This window comes from Tachypleus tridentatus, chromosome 9, assembly GCF_004210375.1.
Source record: "Tachypleus tridentatus isolate NWPU-2018 chromosome 9, ASM421037v1, whole genome shotgun sequence".
Taxonomy (NCBI): domain Eukaryota; kingdom Metazoa; phylum Arthropoda; class Merostomata; order Xiphosura; family Limulidae; genus Tachypleus; species Tachypleus tridentatus.
In genome coordinates, this window is record NC_134833.1 from 77,271,876 (window position 1) to 77,293,628 (window position 21,753).

The 21,753-nt window shown below is 32.6% G+C and overlaps 1 protein-coding gene across 6 annotated transcripts in view; it reads left to right on the top strand.

The window, feature by feature from the left end:
* Positions 1-21,753, top strand: part of LOC143225544 (filamin-B-like) — a 130,260-nt gene that overhangs the window by 33,028 nt on the left and 75,479 nt on the right. For 5 of the 6 annotated variants that reach the window (XM_076455187.1, XM_076455184.1, XM_076455183.1 and 2 more), the window contains exons 4-10: positions 7,887-8,100; positions 9,346-9,463; positions 13,208-13,398; positions 16,514-16,669; positions 18,640-18,768; positions 20,306-20,435; positions 21,437-21,525. In XM_076455187.1, the coding sequence (XP_076311302.1) occupies positions 7,887-8,100; positions 9,346-9,463; positions 13,208-13,398; positions 16,514-16,669; positions 18,640-18,768; positions 20,306-20,435; positions 21,437-21,525 (1,027 nt within the window). Of the gene's footprint in view, positions 1-7,886; positions 8,101-9,345; positions 9,464-13,207; positions 13,399-16,513; positions 16,670-18,639; positions 18,769-20,305; positions 20,436-21,436; positions 21,526-21,753 lie in introns of those variants that run through there. The other variant, XM_076455188.1, reaches the window with a different exon arrangement.

A 21,753-nucleotide genomic window follows, 5' to 3' on the forward strand; every position in this document is an offset into this window, starting at 1 on the left:
CACCCAAATACTAAATAAAGAAACAAACATAAACAAGTGCAAAATTAAAGAAGCCTTACTTATACAACAACTCAAGCCCAAAATAAACCAATACAAAGGAACACCTTTATACCTATATCAATAAATATATCCAATATCTAAGCATGCCCTCTACATTCCTACACTCAATTACACAGCTGTCTTCAAACATGTGGATAACAGAATTCAAAGCATATGGACCAATCAGGTAGGCTCACACCATACAGCTTTTGCACAGTTAGAAATACTGCACTAAAGCTGTTGCTCATTGAAGGTAATCAAAACATTAACTACACAAACTGCAGATATATTTTCCCACATTCTTCTTAATTTGTCCATAATTAACATAAGTCTTGTGCCCATTACCTCTCCAGCTTTCAAGTTTTAATAATAAAATAATTTTTAGTATAGCCTAGCAATCAGAACTGGGGGACTGTCAATTTTGTTGATCCAAGTATTCGTAGCCTAAGTATACCAGTTTCCTTCAAAATTAAATATTTTTAACGTTTTTATTTTGTGGAATAGTTAAAAGCAAAAAAAATTACATGTAATAAGTTTTGCTCTTTGAAACTATTTGAAAAGAAAACATGACAGAAAATTTATATGCATAAATGGAAGATGTGAATATTTATTAACATTTAATACACAAAGTAATAGATTATGACTTAGTTGCAGTTAATTTTAAAGAAGAAAAATGTTGTTTTCAAAACATACTTGCTTCCTTTCATGCTACAGCTATTATAAAACTGCCAGGCTTTTTTTCTTTTGCCCATCTAAGCAGTGGTCTGATTTTTTCACTTGCTCCAGTCTTTTATATCCCACTTACTTTTCCTTGGAAATACTTATCTCGTGACACTCTTCATCTATGTCAATGTGCTCTCTGGTTTGGTACTGCATATAAGCATCTCATTCAGATAATGTTGTCACTTTTTCCTGACAAAGTGGTCAGAACAGGCTTCTCTGTATTGCAATTTTTCTGTCACCTTGTTGATTTTCTTAAAAATAATAACAAAAAAAAAGATTATTGTTCAACAAATCAATATATGGCATGAATTATTTGGATTACTTTTTTGAGGCATGGAGGTTAATCAGACCTCTCTTATCCCACTTCTCATATTTAGCATTGCTCAACAGTCTGGTAGGGTCAACTATCTGTTGGGGTTATATATGACCTGATTCATAGTGAGATGGAAACATATATTTGATCTGGTGGTGACCCCACAGGGGACTCTGAGGCTGCTTTTGTGGATGATCTGGGACTATCTGGAAAGACTTGGGGCTCACTTTCTATGATGCCTTTCTCTACTTGGTTGGCTTCTTATGAGGCCACTTTTACTCAATTGCTTCATGTTCCTTTTTTTCAGTTAGCTATTTGGGTGTGTGATGTTTTGGGTTTTTCCCCAGTTGCCTTTGTGTCTACACGTTTTTCAGTGGCAGAAAGATCTGAGGGTGAATACTTAATTCTTCCTCAATCATCTTATATTGCTGTTTATGCAGACAGGTTTACTTCTCAGTTACATTAAGAAATATCTATGCCTTGTTCACTACATTTGTTGTAATAACATGATTTGGCTTCTTGCTGCCAGGGGAACATGTGTTTAGACTCTTAGAGACTAGACCCATTTGTCTGATCCCCAATATACTTCTGAAATGCTTATCATCACACCAAATTTTGTTAGAAGCCTCTCAAAGATCACCACATCAATTTGATGATGGATTGGGACCTTTGTTGGTATCTCCTTTGGTACAATAGTCACCATTGGCTCTTTATCTAGTTTTTGGCTGGTATGTTGTTTGGACTTTTTGGGTAAAAATGCATTGTTAGTGCTGCCCTCCATGAATTATACAAATCCCATTTCTTCAACCTTTGATTTTTTGTGGACATTTCAGACTCTTTGGAATCATGTTATCTATCTGCATTAATTGTTGTTGTTAGCCTCTCAACTTTTCTCAGCTCTTTTAAAGAGTCCCAACTCTTCCCTTATTCAAGTGCTCCAATCCCGAACATCAACCATGTGAACTATTGGTACTCAGAATAGATTCTTCCCTTATCAAAGAGGCTTAATTGTTAAGTTGAAATGCCTCCAGCAACAGCAGTTACTATTTTGTACTGGTGAGGTATGTGGGGGCTCAGTTACAATATTTTCTGATAATATGGAATTCCTTTACCATAGATGTATGAGTGCTAAAAGTTGGTCACTTAGTATATATCTCCACTACCATTATTCCCCAACTTGTGTTTCTGTCTCCACCAGATCCACAGTTTTGGATGTTCATTCCAGTACTGTCAGAGATTTATTGGTCAAGGGGCAATAAAGAGAATCAACCCAGTCCTGCAAAAGCTTTATTCCAAGCTCTTTATTGTGCCCAAGAAGATGTGAGATTGGTCTCTGGTCATTGATCTTTCTCATCTCAACCAATTCTTAGATCCTTTCAAATTTAGGATGGAGTAATTCCTCACTTTATGTTGGCATTTTTCTCCAGGACTGTGGATAATCAAGTTTAGCATTGACAATGCCTAATACATGTTCTCATAGTGGATTTGTCCTGCCTCTATCTGTATTCTATATACAGGGATCAGGTACTGCAGTTCAAGCTCTACATTCAGACTAGCATTGTCACCTCCATTCTCTGAGTCTGTGCATGCATCATTATATAGATGACTGGTTACTTCTAGTACCTTTTCATCCGTTGATGAAATGTCACATCCAGATTCTCCTTTCAGAAGCCATCAAGGGAAGCTTTATTATCAGAACCAACAAATTTGTTCTTATTCCCACTCAGTATATTGTCTATCTAGGTGTCTCTTTCAACGTGTATTTTAGTCAGATGAGTCTGAAACAGGCAGTTAGGCTCTTACATCTACTTTTCCCTCAGCACAGACGGTTATCTCTCTTTTGGGAATGTGGACATTACTTGAATTTCTCATTCCTTTGGGATGAGCAAATGAAATCCCATCAGTAGTTGCTGTATGATAAATGGATTATGAACAGTGATTCACTGGATCACCCAGTCTCCTTATTCAGTGTCAACATCTTAGATCTTGAGTAGTGGTTAGATCAGAACAACACTATGACAGATACTTCTCTACTGCTACTTCATCCCTAGATTAGTTCTTCACAAATGCCTCACTTCAGGGATGGAGTACATGTATCAACAGTCAGGAACTCTAGCTTCTATGAATAGATGATAAAACTTGCTTCCACATCAATATTTTAGAATTTAGATACTTGGAAGGACAGAAATTATTTGAGTCCCCAGTACTCTCTGAGCTTCTCAAGTCATTTGAATCCTTCATCCCAAAAGGCCTTTTCAGTTACTTAAATGAGATATTAAGGTGCTATTACATGATTTATGTCAATATCCATTTGAGGTTTTAGCCTCATGTACCATGTATTACTTTTCCCTCAAAGATTATTTTTTATTACTGCTTGTCTGTGGACATTGTCTGTTGTAGTTGCTTGCACTGAATGTGCACATGCCTCTTTTATCATTTTAATTTTGTTCTTTTGTTCCCAGATAGGCCCTTCCTACTTAAGACACTGGCTGATAGAGAAGGAGGTATATACTTCTCACCAATTCATCTGGCTGCTATTTTTCATCTGTATGATCACCCAGACCCAGATTACTTCTTATGTCTAGTTAGGGTCTGAAGTGTTATATTTCTAACACTTAATTCTTTTAGAGGTGATAGGCAACGATTTTTTATTCCTTTGGATCCTTCAGTTTCCTGAGATTTATCCCTGATTACCGTGATAAGATAGGTTTGAAAACTGATCCATATTGCTTAACTTGCATGTTATGGATTTTCTTTGAAGATGAGGAAACTTTTGTAATTTATATTTTATCAGATTTGTCATATTTCTAGCTTTGAATTGGCTATTGAAAGACACTGTGTTGGCTGGTATGTGGCTTTTCTCAATACTTTTATTTCACATTATTTGCATGATCTAACACTGTCTTTCTTTGAGGATTTTTGACTACTCCCTATAACTACCATTATCATATCAGCTAGATTATAAGGAGAGGTGAGTATTTTTATTGCTTTCATTGTCTCTTTACTTTACAAGGCTTAATTTTTTTATAGTGGATCCCACTGTTTGGGGAGTGTTATCCAGGCAGGTGTGCTTTATCAAACCACTTCCACATTAACAACCATTAACTCAATATACTTTATATGGGTTGCAGCAGACTCTATAAAAATTCATTGTTCCATAAGACTGACTGGGTAGTATTACTGTACTATGCTGAACTACCACTCGTGGACTGTCATGAGTATAGCCTAAAGAGATCCTGTCCAATTCTGTAAGTCATTAGATTGAATAACCAGGGTTGGTTTGCCTTTAAAAATTTAGGGAAATTAGTTCATCTGTTGTACCATTTCAAGAACACTTTTCCTCTGGGCTTCCCCCCATATTCTAGTAGTAGAGCTAGGCAGTACTTTTCACTATATATATGCATAGTGGTTTGATTGCCCTAGTCACCAGTGTGGGAACCATGGCCCCATAATTCCAATCCCAAACTGTGTAACTTTAGTTGTTTGGTTGAGGCCTGGCCAGTAATGATGAAAAATCATCTAATATTTCACCCATAGTATATGAACAAGTATACTAGTTCTGGATGTGATGTAGTTCCCATACTAGAATGGCAATCTTCTAATGACACAGCCATGATCTATGCAGACGATTTCTGTGTGGACAATGCCTTCACTGGCCCCTCCACCTTATCAATGTGAGATTCTAGCTGTAGTGTGAGAAGAACTATATTTTAAAATTAACGTTTTCTTGAATTGTTCATGTATTTATAATAATACTTACCTCCTTTCATACTCTCCTGCTCTTCCTACCCACTAAGAGCTAGTGTTAGAGACCACAGATTGAACCAGCCTGAAGAAAGTGATAACATTATCTGAACAAGGTGGTTATATACAGTACCAGGAGAGAGAGCACATTGATGTAGGTGGATAGAGTCATGAGATAAACATTATCAAGGGAAATTAATTGGGGTACAAAAGACTGGAAAGTGATAAAAAAATCAGACCAATGCTTAGATGGCAAAGGAAGAAACCCTAGCAGTGAAGTAATAGCTTTAGTCTGAGAGAAGCTATATATTATTGGAAAATACATTTTTGATTTAAGAAGATGTTAACTTCTAGTAACAGCTCCAAATTTATTAGATTTTCCAAAACTTTGTCCATAATTAACAGAAGACTAACTGGCCTATAGTTACTTGGAGAACTTTTACTTCCCTTGAAGATAGGAGTGACATTAGCTAATTTCTAATCTGTTGGTGCTTGTCCACTATTCAAGGACTATTAAAAAATGTGGCAGGTGGCTTACATTACCAATCCTTGACCACCTTTAAGACTTTTGGGGAAGTATCATCCTTCAAATTTTCCAATTTTATTTTAACAAGCTCAGAATTTATGTAATTGTTTTGTTCAACTTTGTTTCCATCTATCAATTATTCAAGATGAGGAATACTGCTGGTACAGGGGTAAGTCTACAGATTTATAAAGCAAAAATCAGGGGTTTGATTCCCCTCAGTGGAATCAGCAGATGGCTTTGCTATAGGAAAAACATACATGCACATAAGCCTGTTCTTATAATTACTTTTATGCTGATTTCCTATGCTAAACTTTTCTTTACCTCTTAATTTTGTTTCATTTAGTTTATCTTTACCCTTACTACTAGCTAGTTATAGTTTACCTCTTTCTCTCTCCCCTTCCCTCCTCCATCAGCTTCATTTTGCAGTGTATCATTCATGTGTCTCCACACTCAAGCTTCATTTGCCGCTTTTGTATAATCCTTTGTGAGGCATCCTAGACTCGGGTAGCATCTCCACTTTCTCCCTATGTCTGCCTCTCTTCCATGTCAGCTTATCAGCATAAGTGGCACATTTTTTTGCCATTGGTCTCTCCCTCAGGGATTCATCTGGCAGTTTCACAAAGGTTTTTTTCTATTTTGACCATTGTTGTTTTTAGAGCAGTGTTATCCTACACCTTTTATTTTTTCCATTTGTGTTGGGCATTTTCCTCTCCTGATATTTCTTATTTGTTTCATTTCTTTCATCTCCATCATCAGCTTCCACATTCTTACTGGATTAGGATCTTAATGTTGTACTGCATGTATTTTCCCTGTTCCATATATCATTTATCTCTTAAAAACTTTTATCCTCATCTTGTTGGCCTGTGGATGTTGACAGTCAGTTGCTAACTCTTACTGTTGAGATGGAGTGCTTCACAAGACTACTTGTAGGTTCATTTTCACAGTATCTTGCTTCATAAATATGTTTGTCCTAGACCATCCACTCATGGACTAACAGGAGTAAAGGAGAAGGGGATTGCTACACTTTCCTATCATCCCCTTGATTGAATAAACCAGGTACAGTCCCTGCTTTTCAAAATGTGATTTCACTGCCATTCATTGCACTTTCTCTGGTGTTGTGTTTATCCAGACTCTCCAGTGCATTTTCTCCCTTCTTCTAGTGGAGTACTGGAGTTCTTAACACGAGCTACTGAGGTGATGGACCATGAAGACTTCCTCTTGTGTATGCTCAATTCCACTCAGTTGAGAATAGGATGGTCTTGTTCTACTAGTGTAGGTGGTGTAACTAGATAATACGTTCCCAATGACACAGAGTTTTGGACCTGAGTTACCCATCCATGTTGAATTTTCACCTTTCTACCAACATAAAGATGTCATTTCCCTTGGGAGTTCAGGTATTAGTGATGTTGGATATGTACACATGATTATTTGGGTTCTTGAAATGGAACTCCTACTTCCTTTCTTGTTTCTGAGTGTGAAGTGTATGGTAGAGGACCCTCCTCTTACTATGAACCAATAGATCCAATCTTGGTACCACTGGTTTTGGTCTGAAGTTGACTTGCTGCTTATGGTCTGATGTGCCCTAATCACTGAACATCAGAGGGACATTTTTCTTGTCAGATGTGCCTCTTTTCACCCAATTCATAACATATTATTTTATCAAGGGTAAAAGGTATGCCTGGTTCCAATGTACTCTGCTCCCTTATGAATATGTTTCCTCTACATTGAGATGGCACACTCCTTGGGTACTCTTTAGACACTTTCTGAAGGGTACTCTTCTAGTTAACTTTTACACTGGTACCTCCACCTGGTAAATTTGGGATTCTAGCTATTTTATGAGAAGAAGGAAGTTATTGTATTGAAAATTAATATTTTCCCACACTGAAAATATATTTCCAATAGACTCTTATCTCCTCTCACACTTTGTACCTATACTCCACATTCCTGGTGGGTTTCTTTGTGCCTAATCTCAAAATGAAGATTGGGTCTTACTGCATGGAAGGAGTCTGTTATGATAGAAGGGTTTGTCACACTCCTGCCCCCCACTAATACAGTGGTAAGTCTATGGATTTACAATGCTAAAACCAGGGGTTCGATTCCCCTCGGTGGGCTCAGCAAATAGCCTGATGTGGCTTTGCTATAAGAAAACACACATGAGTCATACTCCTGTTGGTGGAGAACTGTCATATATTAATTTATATGCTTAAATTAGCTGGACGACATGGTATACGTTTGGAATTAGGTGAGAGTTTCAAGGCTAGTGACAAGCGAAAATTTGCACACTAATGGTCAGTTAAGTCAAGAATAGCTGTATTTATGAGAGGTGGTAAGTATCTATCAGAAATGTACTTTTAGTGCAAAAAATATTAACATTCTAGATATGTTATCTGGAACAAAACATACTCATAAAACTTGATTTTGTGTTTTTTTGTTTAATTAATTCTCTTAAAAACTTGATAGTGACTTTTTGACATTGACATATAAAATCTGAATATCAAACAGTCAGTTGTTTTAAAGTGTTGATGTATTTTAAATTTTTAGAGAGAAAAATTGTTCTAATGCCATGCAAATAGCTAAGAAAGTGTTCAATATTCCAATTCTACTCAACCCCGAAGATATTGCTAGCCCAAATCTGGATGAACTGTCTGGAATGACTTACTTATCCTATTTCATGAAGGAAAATAGTCCAGGGTATAAGTCAACTTTAAAATGGGTGCAGAAAAAACTTCCAGATTTAAACATTCAAAATTTCACTGTAAGTTTTATTTATTATTCTTTTCTGTATACTTATGTCAGTACTCGTACATTAAATTACACTTTAAGGTTCAAGTCAGGTATACAAATGTATTCAGAAAAATCTCTCAAACTAATATTGATTATGTTATTGTATATTACAAATATACTTACCAAGTTCTCTACATAAATATATGTTCAGTCTTAAGTTATTGTTTTTTTTCTTTTGTTTTTATTAAATTATATAGATCATTACCATCATTTTTTTGGCATACATTAGAAATAAGTGAAAAAAATTAAGAAACTTTTTTGGCATTATTTTATATTATTTTACACCTCTTAATACACTTTGGACATAAATTATTTAAAATAGGTTATGTATTATATTAAATTGACCTCTATAATAATTACATTTTGAATGTCATAATCTCATATTATGACTTCTGTAGGCTACTAAACAGCAAATGGTACTCACTACCTATATTCAAAATTAAATTGGACTGTTTCTGTTTAAAATAATGGTTATATTGTTATAGAATGTTTTTCCTTTGAAGTCATTTTACAGTGATCTAAACAAACGATACAAAGCAATTACTTAAATATAATAGATTTTCTTGGGGTTGCAAAATGTCCCTTGTAAAAATTATTGATTGCACAAATACAATTTTTGAGACATGTCTAAAACATGCCCAATAGTGACCATTAGTTTCTTTGTCTGATTTTTACATGTGTTTGTGAACATACCATTTTATCAATAGTATAATTGAAGTGGTGTGAAAATATTGAGAATCTAGCATGTAAAATCAATGAAGAGAAAAAAACTAAATAAAGAGGGTGAAGAATGAAGGAAATGTATAAGGCAACAGATGTTTATCTGCTTGGGGGTACTATTTTGGATAAGGCCGGTTCTAGTTATGCAATGCTGTATGCTATAGAGAATCTCCAAGGTAGCATTCCCTTATTGCAGTGTGTCTTTTGATATATAACATTACAAATTGAGTTTTGATATCCATGATGGGTATAGGACGGATAGTTCATTGGGTAGTTTTGTACTTATCTATAAACAAACAAACCTATTCATCAGGAATACCAAGAATTTTAATTTACTATACGAGTAACTTGTCTAGGAAATTTAAAGTAATGGACAGATATTTGACTTGTAAAATACTGGATTCTGAAGAGAAGTGAACAAGCAATTTATATAAAAGTTTACTTGCTGTATGTTGAACAGAAATTTAATTTTAAACATGAAAATTTATTTATGCAGACTGACTGGAATGATGGCTTAGCTTTGTGTACCTTAGTTCATTCACTGGGAGCCAGCATACCAGGATATCCTCATCTCAGTCAAGGGCGATCAGCATGGGAGGAAAACTTGAAATTTGGTAATCTTGCTGCTTATTTTACTTAGTTTTGCTTTGTATTTAGAAAATACATTCCTTATTAAAAATGTCACACTTTTAGTAGTGAAGTTAGCAATGAGAGTTCCCCTAAAGGGGATATAAAACTGTGTTTGTTGAAAAAGATCGATGTTTCCTTAATATATGGTAAACCTGAAATTAGTCTGACCATGATGCAACTCATTTTATAGCACATGCTGTGATGATTTTTCTTGCAATTCAAAATGTTTCATAGCAAGTAATTTAAGAGTATGGTATCAAATACTGTTATCCTACTTAATACTGGAACGTATTTATGTAAGCTGTATTTTTAATGCTGTAATTTGTATGTTAGCCAGAGGGTGCATGATGTTAAAATAGGCCTAGAAAACCTAGATGGTTCTAAGGTGACATCAAATTTTTCTTGCACATTTGAAAAACTAAGTTATAAATACAAGATATGTGAAGTGTGTAGAGTAAGTTGAAAAACAGTCATGGAGATAGCAAATTGAGTTTGTTTTCAAGACAGTTATTTCAAGAAGATAGTAGAATGAATCAGTCAACGTATTTGCCATTGCAGTTACTTTGTGTAAGTTATGTGATTCGACTTTACCTTAGTCTTAGATTGTAAGAAAGATTTAAATGTTATTTGTAACATAGGCCTACAAACATTTACAACAGCATACAAGTGTTTAACCTCGTAGAAACATGAAAGGAAGAAATAATCTAACTTGTCATTGCTGTGTGGAGTGGACTTTGAGCTATTTTTACCAGATAAAAAAACTTGCCAACAAGAGAAAAATGTTATGATAACATATTTATTATATATCGATTTAACATCTGTATGAGATTAGCAAATGTATTAAAAACTTGAGTAATATCAGGAAAAGTATTAGATACAACTGCACATTAACATGATAAGACTAATATGTGCTTGGATTGTATGAGGACAGTTACAGAGGGTTAATCACACACTGTTTGATAAATTTGTAGGTGCTAATGTAGTGCCATTCCATAGCAGATTCAACATGTTTAACACCAACATATGTTGTCCAAAGCAAATTTCAAACCATTCTTCATTATAGTATTTGTACAGGTAAATTTATGGTTGGAAGTACATACAAATTATTTTTAAATAGAAACATTCATGGAGCAAAATTATTAAATAATGCAGAGCTGGAGAAAACAGCATATTAAAAAAGGTAGTCTTTAACACTTTCCTTAAAAGTGAAAAACTTACACAGCAGAATGATCAGAACAATACTGGACTCCAGAACTCTCATTCAAAGTGAATCAAAACAATGCTGTCATTTACAGAGTGAAATTTATGGTTGGGAAAGACAATCCTATGGCATATTTTGCTGAATAAACAATATAATGAAGATTTGAAGTTAACAAAGTCTCACACTCACAAGCAAAAGAAAAACAAAATTCTAGCCTCTCCTAAAAATTAGTAACTATTATCAAGAGAGAGAAAAATTTTCTGCAAGTAAAATTTTTATATGTCCTTTTGGGAAGATCTTATAAAACATTTAAAACAGTAATTTCTTGCTGTGATGAACAACAAAGATTTAACAATAAAGTGATAGTTGTTAGCACTTTATCATTATCTACATATTTTCCATTTAAGATTATTTGTAAATACTGATTAGCTTTTTAATCAGAGTGCATTATTTTTTCAGCAAAATTCAGTCATGTTTCCCCCTCTTCAAGTACATGTACTACTGGAATCACAGCAGTTACATTAGATCATATACCTGCCAAGTCCTCCCAGTGCAGCTCTTATAAACTTTTGTGCATTTGTCATACATAAATATGATCTAGACAGCTATACACATTAGAAGATCTGTGGAAAGTTAGTCAAGATGTGTGATCCTTTCACAAAAGATTGTTATAACGTAAACTGGGTATCAAGCAGTAGTGTGCAATTGTGAATATCGGGTTGTAACTAATCAGTGATGGAGAAAGTAGCATCACCATTATAAGCTGTAAGTAGCTTCAGTATAGCAATCACCTATGTAGGATCTGAACAGATATATCATACACCTTTGTTGTATCAGGAAAAGAATGCTGTATGACTGTGTAGCATCAGGGCAGGTATTTTGTGTTATAAATGTGTATTATCAATTTCACTCGAAAGCTTATAAGGGTGCAAGGTTTTATAGTGTTTAAAAATGTTTAGGATTGTTATTATTAAACTTGGAAGATGTAATGTGCTTCATATAGTTACTTTGTTGCTAAAGATAGTGTTTCAATCTTGTATCACACAAGTTTTCTAGACCTGTTATATTTATTTTAAATATCAAACATTGGAGGACAGGATTTGAACTAGTACCAGTGGCTCCAGGTCACTGGTACCAGTACTCCAGCATCTCTAATCATGTGACTTGAGCAATTAGAAATTCAACCATTCTTCTTAGTGTGTTCTCATTGGATATTCTTTTTAACATCTAACCAAGTTGTCAATTATTTGTAAACCCATGTATTATGACGACGATGGCACAATGAATCAATAAAATTGTAAGCTTTTTCTTGATTATAAATTTAATGGGAGTCAGCCTGAGAAAAATCTATTAACAAATTGTAAATTAAGGCATGTCAGAGATAGGCATGGAAAGTGATTTCTGAATTTTCCTTAATTGCTCTTTGCTCCATAAGATTGAACGATATAAAAATATATCTTCATAATATCAATGATGAAATCATATAGAATATTTTAACTTACATTTTGCAGTTGTCTGGGAAGTGGACAAAGATTCAGAAGAGGTGATGGCCCAAGAATAAATATTCATATTCATGCACTAGAAGAATTTGTGTCTGTTTTTAAATATTTCTTGATACAGTTACAAAATTGTAAATATTAAAACCTAATTTATTATGTATAGTTTTATGACAAATTTGTTCTTGTACCATAAGTATGTAGTCTTATTATATTTTTCACATGATTCATTAAAATGTTATATGCAGTTTGACCTGCTTGCAGTCAGTCATGTAGGCACATTCACATTTTTTCCCATAGCATGAGAGTCACCATTTTTCCATATTTCATGGTATTGCCAATTTTCTTGGTGAAATTTACTTATTGGCTGAAGTAGGAACACAAAACTACCACATCAAACATTTATAATTCTGTGAAAAGTAAGCAGGAATATCAGAAAAGGAATTTGATCAAAACCCCACAGAGAGGACGTGTAATAACTAATATTATTTGCAACATACACTGTAAACCAGTACCAGTAGTGGATGCAGAGTATAGCTTCTACAGATACTGGTATCAACTACAACCCCTGCTGGAAGATGAAACTTATTACACCTTCCAAATAGAAGATTGTTTATTAAAGCCACTGCATTAATTATAATGTTAACTTATTTTTCTCAAATGTTTGTCAAATGCTAAATCAGATATTCATGTTTGTATCTGTTTGGTTTCTTGATAGAGAACAAACATGTTTTTCACATGTTCTTGCTTATGAATAATTGTTGTCAGTTATCCTTTCTAACTACTAATTGAATACAGTTTCAATTTTGACACAAGATAAAGTATTTGCTTCCTCCTTACCAATCATGACCTGGTAGTTATGGTGCTTTACCCATAATCTTTGGGTTGTCGGATTGAAACCTTTCATTTAATATGCTCACCACTTGCTTATTGGTAAAGAGTAGTCCAAGAGCTGGTGGCAGGGTGTAATGACTATCTATTTCATCTAGGCTATCATTTTGTAAATATATATGTGAAAATTTTTAATTTAGGTATAAATGGTGGAAAATACTTGGGAGTGGAACCACTTCTGACAGCCAAAGAAATGGCAGATCCAGAGGTCGAGTACCTAGGTACAATGGCCTATATCTCTCGCTTTCAATGGATTAGACCACGAAAACGACTCAGTGAAAGGATCAATATTATGGGTATTGACTTGAATAGTGTTCACATAAATAAACCTGTAAGTTTTAGCTTTTAATATGGTTCATTTGAAGTTTAAACCTCAAAATACTTTACTTATTATGAATTAAAAATTTAAAATTTGTAGTTCTGTCATTTTAGTATCAAAATATAAGAAGATTAAGTTCTTCTGCAAAATGTGATTAGTATTTTAAATGACTCAGACAAAGTTTCCATCACCTGAATGTAGTTCTACTATATTAATTTTTTAATACTTATATTAGCCTTCGTTTACAGTACTGCATGAATATTTGCTAGATGTCAAAAGCTTCATAAACGTAATGAATTGTTAAAGTAAGTTAAAAGGGAAACAGTTATTTATGTGATAATCTAATTTTTTCCATTTCTTACACTTGGGACTAATCCTAAGATCTAAAATATGAAACAAATGCTTTACCAACTGAACTAAAGAGTTAAACTACTAAAAGTTACTGCCAAAATTCTCTCACAAACAAGGTATTCTTTTGGATTAGAGTCATGGGTTAACCACTAGTTGAATAACAGTTTTTCTGTGTTAATTTTTTTAAAATAATTTTTTGGTTTAGTTTCAAACCCAAGACCTTTTGGATGCAAGTGATCTCAAGTGCTCTGTCATGTGAGCTAAAGGGTTCACCTACTAGCAATTGCTAGTAAGGCAGTTTTTAAACAACTCAAACTACCACACTGATACACTTTGAACAGAAAATTAAAATTGGCCATTGTTTTTTATTCTTTGGAGACTGAGTTTGAAATAAAAATGGGCATTCAGCAAGTAGCCAGTCAATGCTGTAAAATAAAATTTGAATTTTAAAAATTTCACTTTTTGATTGGTAAATTTCTATATAAAGATTCTAAATAAAATGTTTAATGGAATACAATATATTGAAAAGTTTCATTAAAATAAAGCCAAATAGGCATTAAATATCTTAGTAATAACATTTAAGCTTTAAATATAGGAGAACAAATTAATATCTGCAACTTAAGTGTCAGAACAAAGAAATTGATCAATATATAGACCATCACATGATTTTTTAGTTTAATTAAGTTCAGTACCTCATTCATCATGTCTGAAGTTAAATTACAAATCATTCAGACAGAGCAAGATAGCCTGTTTATGTAAAATGTGTGGAATAATTACAATTTTAAAATACATATATTGGGTGATTCATCAAGTGAAACGTGAGGTTTTTCATAAATATTAAAACATTTTAATACCAAAAAACATTTAATATGGACATTTTGTAATTTCATTAAATTCTATGATCAGAGTTAATAGCTAAAAAAAGGTTCATAATATTCAAACCACAAAAAAACAACATTAGCAGTGAGTGAGTTTTCACATTGAACTGGAAGTTTAGAACAAAGACATAAGAATATAATGTAATAATATAATAGAATGCAACAGAATAATACCAAAAAAAGGATTGTATTACCATTTAAATCTGTTCTTTCTAAACTTCTGATTGAATATGAAAACTCACTTAATGTTAATGTTGTTTTTGTTGTTCAAACATGTGTGACAATCTTTCCTTCCAAGGTACTATCCTAATAACCCTCTTCTGAACCCTTTCTAATAGTTTAGTGCCCTTCCTAAGATAAAGAGTCCAAAATTGAACACAATACTCCAAATGTGACCTATACAATTAAATGATAACCTCTTTAGACTTGTTTTAGTATTTCTATAGATATAACACAAAACAATACTTGCCCAACTACAAGCAACAGCACATTGCTTGGATGGCTTAAACCCTTAGCTACAGAGGTTTTTCATTGAAAACAATGGCACAAATTTTTTTTCCAGAATTGTATAATTTTTATATTTATATATTTCGTTTGCATTATTTAATATTTCAGTATATGTATTTATATAAAAAAAGAAAATTAATGTTATATTTTAAAAAGCAATTTAGCATGCTTTGAACCAATGAGTGAGCCAATCTTATCAGCCAAAATAAAGTATCAACCAATCAAAATTTAATAGTAAATTGGTCATGTTCCACAGGCTGTTGCTCGAAAGAAATTAAAATGCACCATATGGTGTGTTCCCCAATTGTTTGTCAGTTTACAATTGCACCATATGGTGTGTTCTGTAGCTAAGGGGTTAAGAGACTGATCAATCACTGTGCTTAAAATTTTTTTCCAAAACACAGTTAACATTAATCCTGTCATTCTAATAATTATACTTATAATTCAAATTATGATAACCCACATGTATTACTTTGAATTTATTGTAAAGCAACATTATCCTCTTCACAGCCAGCAACGTTCAAGACCTTAATATTCACAAATTTAAGTAGTTTATTGACGATTCCTTCATCTATGTAATTAATGTAAATCAAAAAGAGGCTAAAGTCCTAACACTGAGCCCTGAGATATCTAACTTGTAACATCAGTCCAGTTGAACTGAACTCCATTTATAATAACTTTATGCTTTCTTCCATCCAGCCTCTTTTCTACTCATTGAGCTAGTTTATCCCCTTTTATTTAGCACCATGTCAAATGCTTTCTGAAAATCCAAACACACCACATCCATGTTTTTATTCTCATTTACATGCAGTAACCTCTTCAAATATTATCAAAAGATTACTAAGGTAAGATCCTTCCCTCATGAAAGCATGTCAGCTCTCCATCTTAATTTTAAACTTTTTTAAATCTTTTTCAAAATATCTTTTATAAAACTTTCAAAAACTTTTCCATTGTTCAGATAAGCCTATAATTACAATAATAATTTTTGTCACCTTTCTTGAAAAGAATACTAACACTAACTAACCTCCAAACTCATTATCAGCTACTGCATCTCTTGCATGTAAAAGATTAAGTTCCTTTCTCACATGACAATTGTAGAACTTGATTTTTGATTATTAAAGGTACAGATTAAAAATGAAAGGTAAGTGTAATCTAACTAGTTAGAAGAACAGCATTTAAACAAAAGAATGTAAACTTTTTGAGAAATTTTTTTATGCAAAAAAAATTGTAGAAATACCAGAAAATGCTTTAAATACATAAATATGAAGATATACTTTTCCTAAGAAATTATGTTTATTTATTCTATCATTAAAATACAAAATGATTTTAGAAGGGCTTTATTATCAATAAATGCATGTGGTGTTTTTTTTGTCTTTGTATTTCTCTTTCAGGCACATTTTAAGATCAACATATTGGATGAAATGGTAGATGCAAAGAAAATCAAAGCTGAAGTTAAAAGCTCTTCAGGAAAAATTGACTGTCGACTAAGCTTAAACAGAACAGGTGGAACTGGAACTTTTATTCCTGTAGAAACAGGCCTGCATGAAGTAAGTTATGGAAACTATTAATTTATTTCAGCCAGAATGTGTGTGTGTATATATATCAGGTTATCCTTTAAGTAATTCCAGTTTTAGGTTCAGAAAAAGAGAAAGGATTTCAAATGCTATTAATATTATTTAATCTGTAATGTATGTTCCATTATTATTAATTACTTCCTACTAATTACTTCCATGATTCACAAGCTTCTGAATGCCACTTCTTTAAAATTCTTGGAATTTGGAGGAAAAGAATGTAGAGAGGGTAGTTCTGACATCTTCATGTGTTCCAAACTCTTTTCCATCAAGATAGTTCTGCAAACTTTGGAATAGATGATAATCAGAAGGGACAAGGTCTGGAGAATAAGGAGGATGTGAATGTTTTACCAATCTAGCTCTTCAATCTTTGCAGATGGGATCCTTGCTATATGAAGCCGTGCATTATCCTGGTGTAACACAACATCTTTATGATTGATCAAAGTAGGCCTCTTTTATTTCAGTGCAACATTCAAGTGCTCTAAGTGTTGACAATAGAAGTTTGATGTAATCCTTATATTGAGTGGCAGCAACTAAAAGTGGATTGCAGCAGCAATATCCCACCAAATGCTTAACAAGACTTTTCTAGGGTGGAGATCCATTTTAGGATGTGCTTTAGCCAGTTTACCTGCACTGAGCCATTGTCTGCAGCACTTAACAGTTTTATAAAATATCAATTTTTTTCATCTGCAGTCACTAACCTGATCAAAACAGGTGAATTACATTCACGAGATTGCAGAGAAGTGCAAATGTTCACTCTTGCTCTAAGGTTGGCTTCTGTCAAATCATGAGGGACCCATTTTCCCAATTTTTACACCTTTCCAAGCTGTTGCAGATGATAGTGAACTGTTGAATGGGTTAAATTAAGCTTCTGTGCTAGTTCTTTAACTGCTACGGCACAACATTCATCAAGTGCAGCCAGCAGCACGTCATCATTAAACTCAACAGGATGACCTGAGCATGGCACATAACATAAGCTGTAGTCACCTGATCTGAACTTTTGAAACCACCGTCGACATTTTCTTTCATTGAGAGACTTTGTACCATACACAACTTGAATGTTTCGTGTAGTTTCTACTGCACTATTGCGTTTTTTTAAACTCATAAAGCATTATATGCCTAATGTGTTCCTTAGACATATCCATCTTCATAAGGGTTTATTTGATTAATGATCTGAAAACGTGGAGTTGGGTTAAAAATATATATGTAGAAATGGCTGGTATGGACTGAGAATTTTTTTTTTAATGTAGAGGAGCGAACAATGTTTCGACCTTCTTCAGTTATTGTCTTGTTGAACGTGATGATGACTGAAGAACGTCGAAATGTTGTTCGCTCCTCTACATAAAAAAAAATCTCAACCCATACCAGCCGTTTTTACATATGCATTTTTCTCTACAAGTGGGTTTTCTCTTCATCAAGGATTATCATGGAGTTGGGTTAGTTTCTTTTATTTGTCTGAACATTTTTATACACGTCCTGCTATGTATTTGAGTCATTAACTCTTTCTACAAAGACAGAAATGATGATGCACTTTCTGTATTAAATGTTTGGACATTACCTATGGAATGACCTGATATATGTATCACCCATGGGCATTTCATAGGAATTATTAAGATGCTTGGTTTTGTGAAATATCTTTATATTTTTTGTAACTGAACCAAGACTGCATGTATAGAAGATAAAATTGAAACTAGTATATACCTTGTATGTAATTCATTCGTTCATATAAGTTTTTTTAGAAGTTGTGTTTATTGTTTTCCAAGGTTAGTCATTTCCAAATGTTTTGAAATACAGAGTGATAAGTTATTTAAAGTTTGAAAGTTTGTAGAATTTGTAAGTTTACATATCTATATTGAAATGTTTTATTACAATAAAATTTTGAACAGTAGCTAAAGAAGTAGTAAGGGAAAAGTTCTTGAAGTATCTGTAATTCCTGTTATTTTCAGCTAATTGTCTATTGTGATGGTGATATTGTTACTGGCTGCCCAATCAACATCAATGTTCATCCTGATATTTCTCGTATCCTGCACTCAGGAATTGACCCTTGTGCTTTGGGATCTGTTGTAGAAGTTCTGGTGAATATTACTTTATTTCTATAAATATTCCAAAAATTATCTATAAAGCTATAAAAAACTCAAAAATAAGATTGGTTGATATGTTTTTACATGTAAAAATTATATATGGTTTTAAAGCCAATGCACTTGATACTAATATTATTATGATTAATTGCCAAAACATTAAGTATTCTATAATACCATGTTAATCTAATGCATAAAAAATATAAATATATTCCTGGAATCTCCTATTGGTGGAAGTATGTGTAGCCTTAATAGATGAAATACTTAAAAATTATCTAAATAAAACATTTGAAATGAAGAGGACAAGCTCAAAATTTCAGTAGAAAAAGATAAGCTGAATTCAAATGTTTCAAAGCTGGTATCAGAGTAGCAACCCAACCACAATACTCTAGAATCCATAACCTCTTCACTGATGTATCAGTGTTTATTCCCTTTTTGGTAATTTTTTATAATATTGCAATTTTTGCTACATAGTTTCATAGTATCAGTGTTTATTCCCTTTTTGGTAATTTTGTTATAATATTGCAATTTTTGCTACATAGTTTCAAAACTATTTGAACAAGTTGTGTTAGATTGTACAAGTAAAAATCCTTTATTTTGTAACATCCTATTCATTATTCTTATTTGTAGCATTCTAAAGTGACTTGTATGACATTTTTAAACCTACTGCTTCTAGTTACTCAAGATGCAAAAGTAAATCAAAGAATGTAGAACAAGCTCCTGCCAGAACGTATCCCAAAATTTATTTGAAACCATGATATCTTGCTTGAATATATGTGATAGTCACTACTTATTTTACATGTTCTACACAACATATCACTACAAAACTTGATACTTTCACTGTGATTCATTATACACATAGGCAAGGTAACTGCATCTGTGCTGAGATATAGAGAAAGAAGGGTAGTGTATACTATAGATTCTGTGGCACATTACATGTATTCAAACAGACATCATGCTATAGGCCTTGGAACATAATGCAGCAAAAGAATTAATCACACTTGTCCCTCAGCTCTTTCTATTATTTCAAAGTTGTCTGTACATAATGAACTAAACTAAATATATTACCTAGTCTTATTAGTCTTCTCTTGAACTGTGAGCTTACACAGTTCTATTTTATGTATTTATATCACATAAAGCTTGATTGTACAAATCCACACAAACAAAGATTTGGTATGTGAATTATTTAGTTCATTTCTTTACTATTTACCATGTTAATTACTAACAATTAATGATTTATAAAACTTTATTGGTAAAATTTTTCATCACTAATCTAACCAAGTTGATGAGAACATATGTTTTGTTACCTCAAGTCAACTACTGTATGTTCATATAACAATTAAGTTACATCTTTCTAGGGCTATTTTGGAAAAGTACATAACCTATAATTCTCTTTTACATATGAAAAGATAAAGGTGTATGTGCATGTGTAAATAAAAGCTATGCTATGCAAGATTTCACAAGTAAACTTGTATAAAATTTATAATGGATGAGATTCTTTGTTGTAACTACCTTTGTGTCTGTTTATGTCTAGATTAACTCTAATGGTGATGCTGAAGGGACAGTTCTGGTTGAAGCAATATCACCCACAGGAAGAAGACTTCCTTGTAATGTATCTCAGAAAGATGGGATGTACACAGCTACCTTTACTCCAGACCAGATTGGTAACAATTGTTTTTCTCATGTTGTCATTTTATGTATGCATCTGTAAGTGTTAGTTACTGCATTATAAATGGTTATTGTGAACAGTGTTGCAATTCATATCTGATTGCTAAATATGAAGCTTCAAATGAATGATTAAAGAATTTTCAGAGAAGTGTTAACAAGAGTTTTCTTGCAATGAATGTAGAAAGAAAATATTTCTCTACCTTATATGGGAACATGCTTAAGAAATAAGTAGCAGTAGCAATTTGTCCTGTGACTATTGAATAGAAGGAATGTTGTCTCATGATGTGTTTCTGTGTATTAACCTGTCTTTTTCCATGAATATCATATCAAATTAGCAAGCATTATTTAAAAATGATGTACTTTTATATACTTATGACTGACAAAATTAAGAATTAGCATTTGTTTAATTTTATTTGTTTATATCATGCCATATCATCAGAAAATGATTTATTTTGTTGTTTTATAAAATGCTTTGTGTTATCAGATAATTTTTTAAAGAAGCAGTAAACATAATAACTCAGTAATAGTATTTGTGGTATGAAATATATGTTTATATGTATGCATATATTTCAGGTTAAATTAGTGGATAGTCTTAAACTTTTGATATATGCACAAGTAGATTTACTTCTAACTAGATTTTTATGTAGCATTTGATTTAATATTCATTTATATTTCTAAACTTTACATTAAATTAGTTTGTATGACTATTTTCATTTATGTTTATTTTAGAATGTGTTTTCAATTGATGTTTGTCACTTGATATATTTATATGTATGTACCTTATAAGAACCTACTAAATAGTTTTTGTTTTATGTCAATAAATAGTATCTGTGTATTTTTATTTGTACACTTTACTTTATAGTTTTTATTGCTCATGTTAAGTTAAATTTCAGTTTTTTTTGTTAAAGTTTTTAACATATATTTTTAGAAGATGCACACGTTTATCATGTACTTACTATGTTTCATGAAGTATTTGTTCACATTTTTTATTTTTCAGGAGAATGGAAAATCTCAGTAACTTACTCAGGAGAACACATTGAAGGAAGTCCATTCACATGTTATGTTTTTGATCCAAGCCAGGTTAAGGTATGATTATTCTGAAAATACTTATTTCAGGCTATTTAATTTTCTTTCATGATAAAAGTGATATGTATATTATCCTAACTTCTTATTGCATTTGGTTCTTTCAAATTAATGTAAACCTAAATATTGTTTACATTCTAACTTTGTATAATATTAATCCAAAGTAAAAAAATCTTCAAAGAAGAAGCATTTAGTGTAAATTCATAAGAAACATTAATACATCAGCATAGT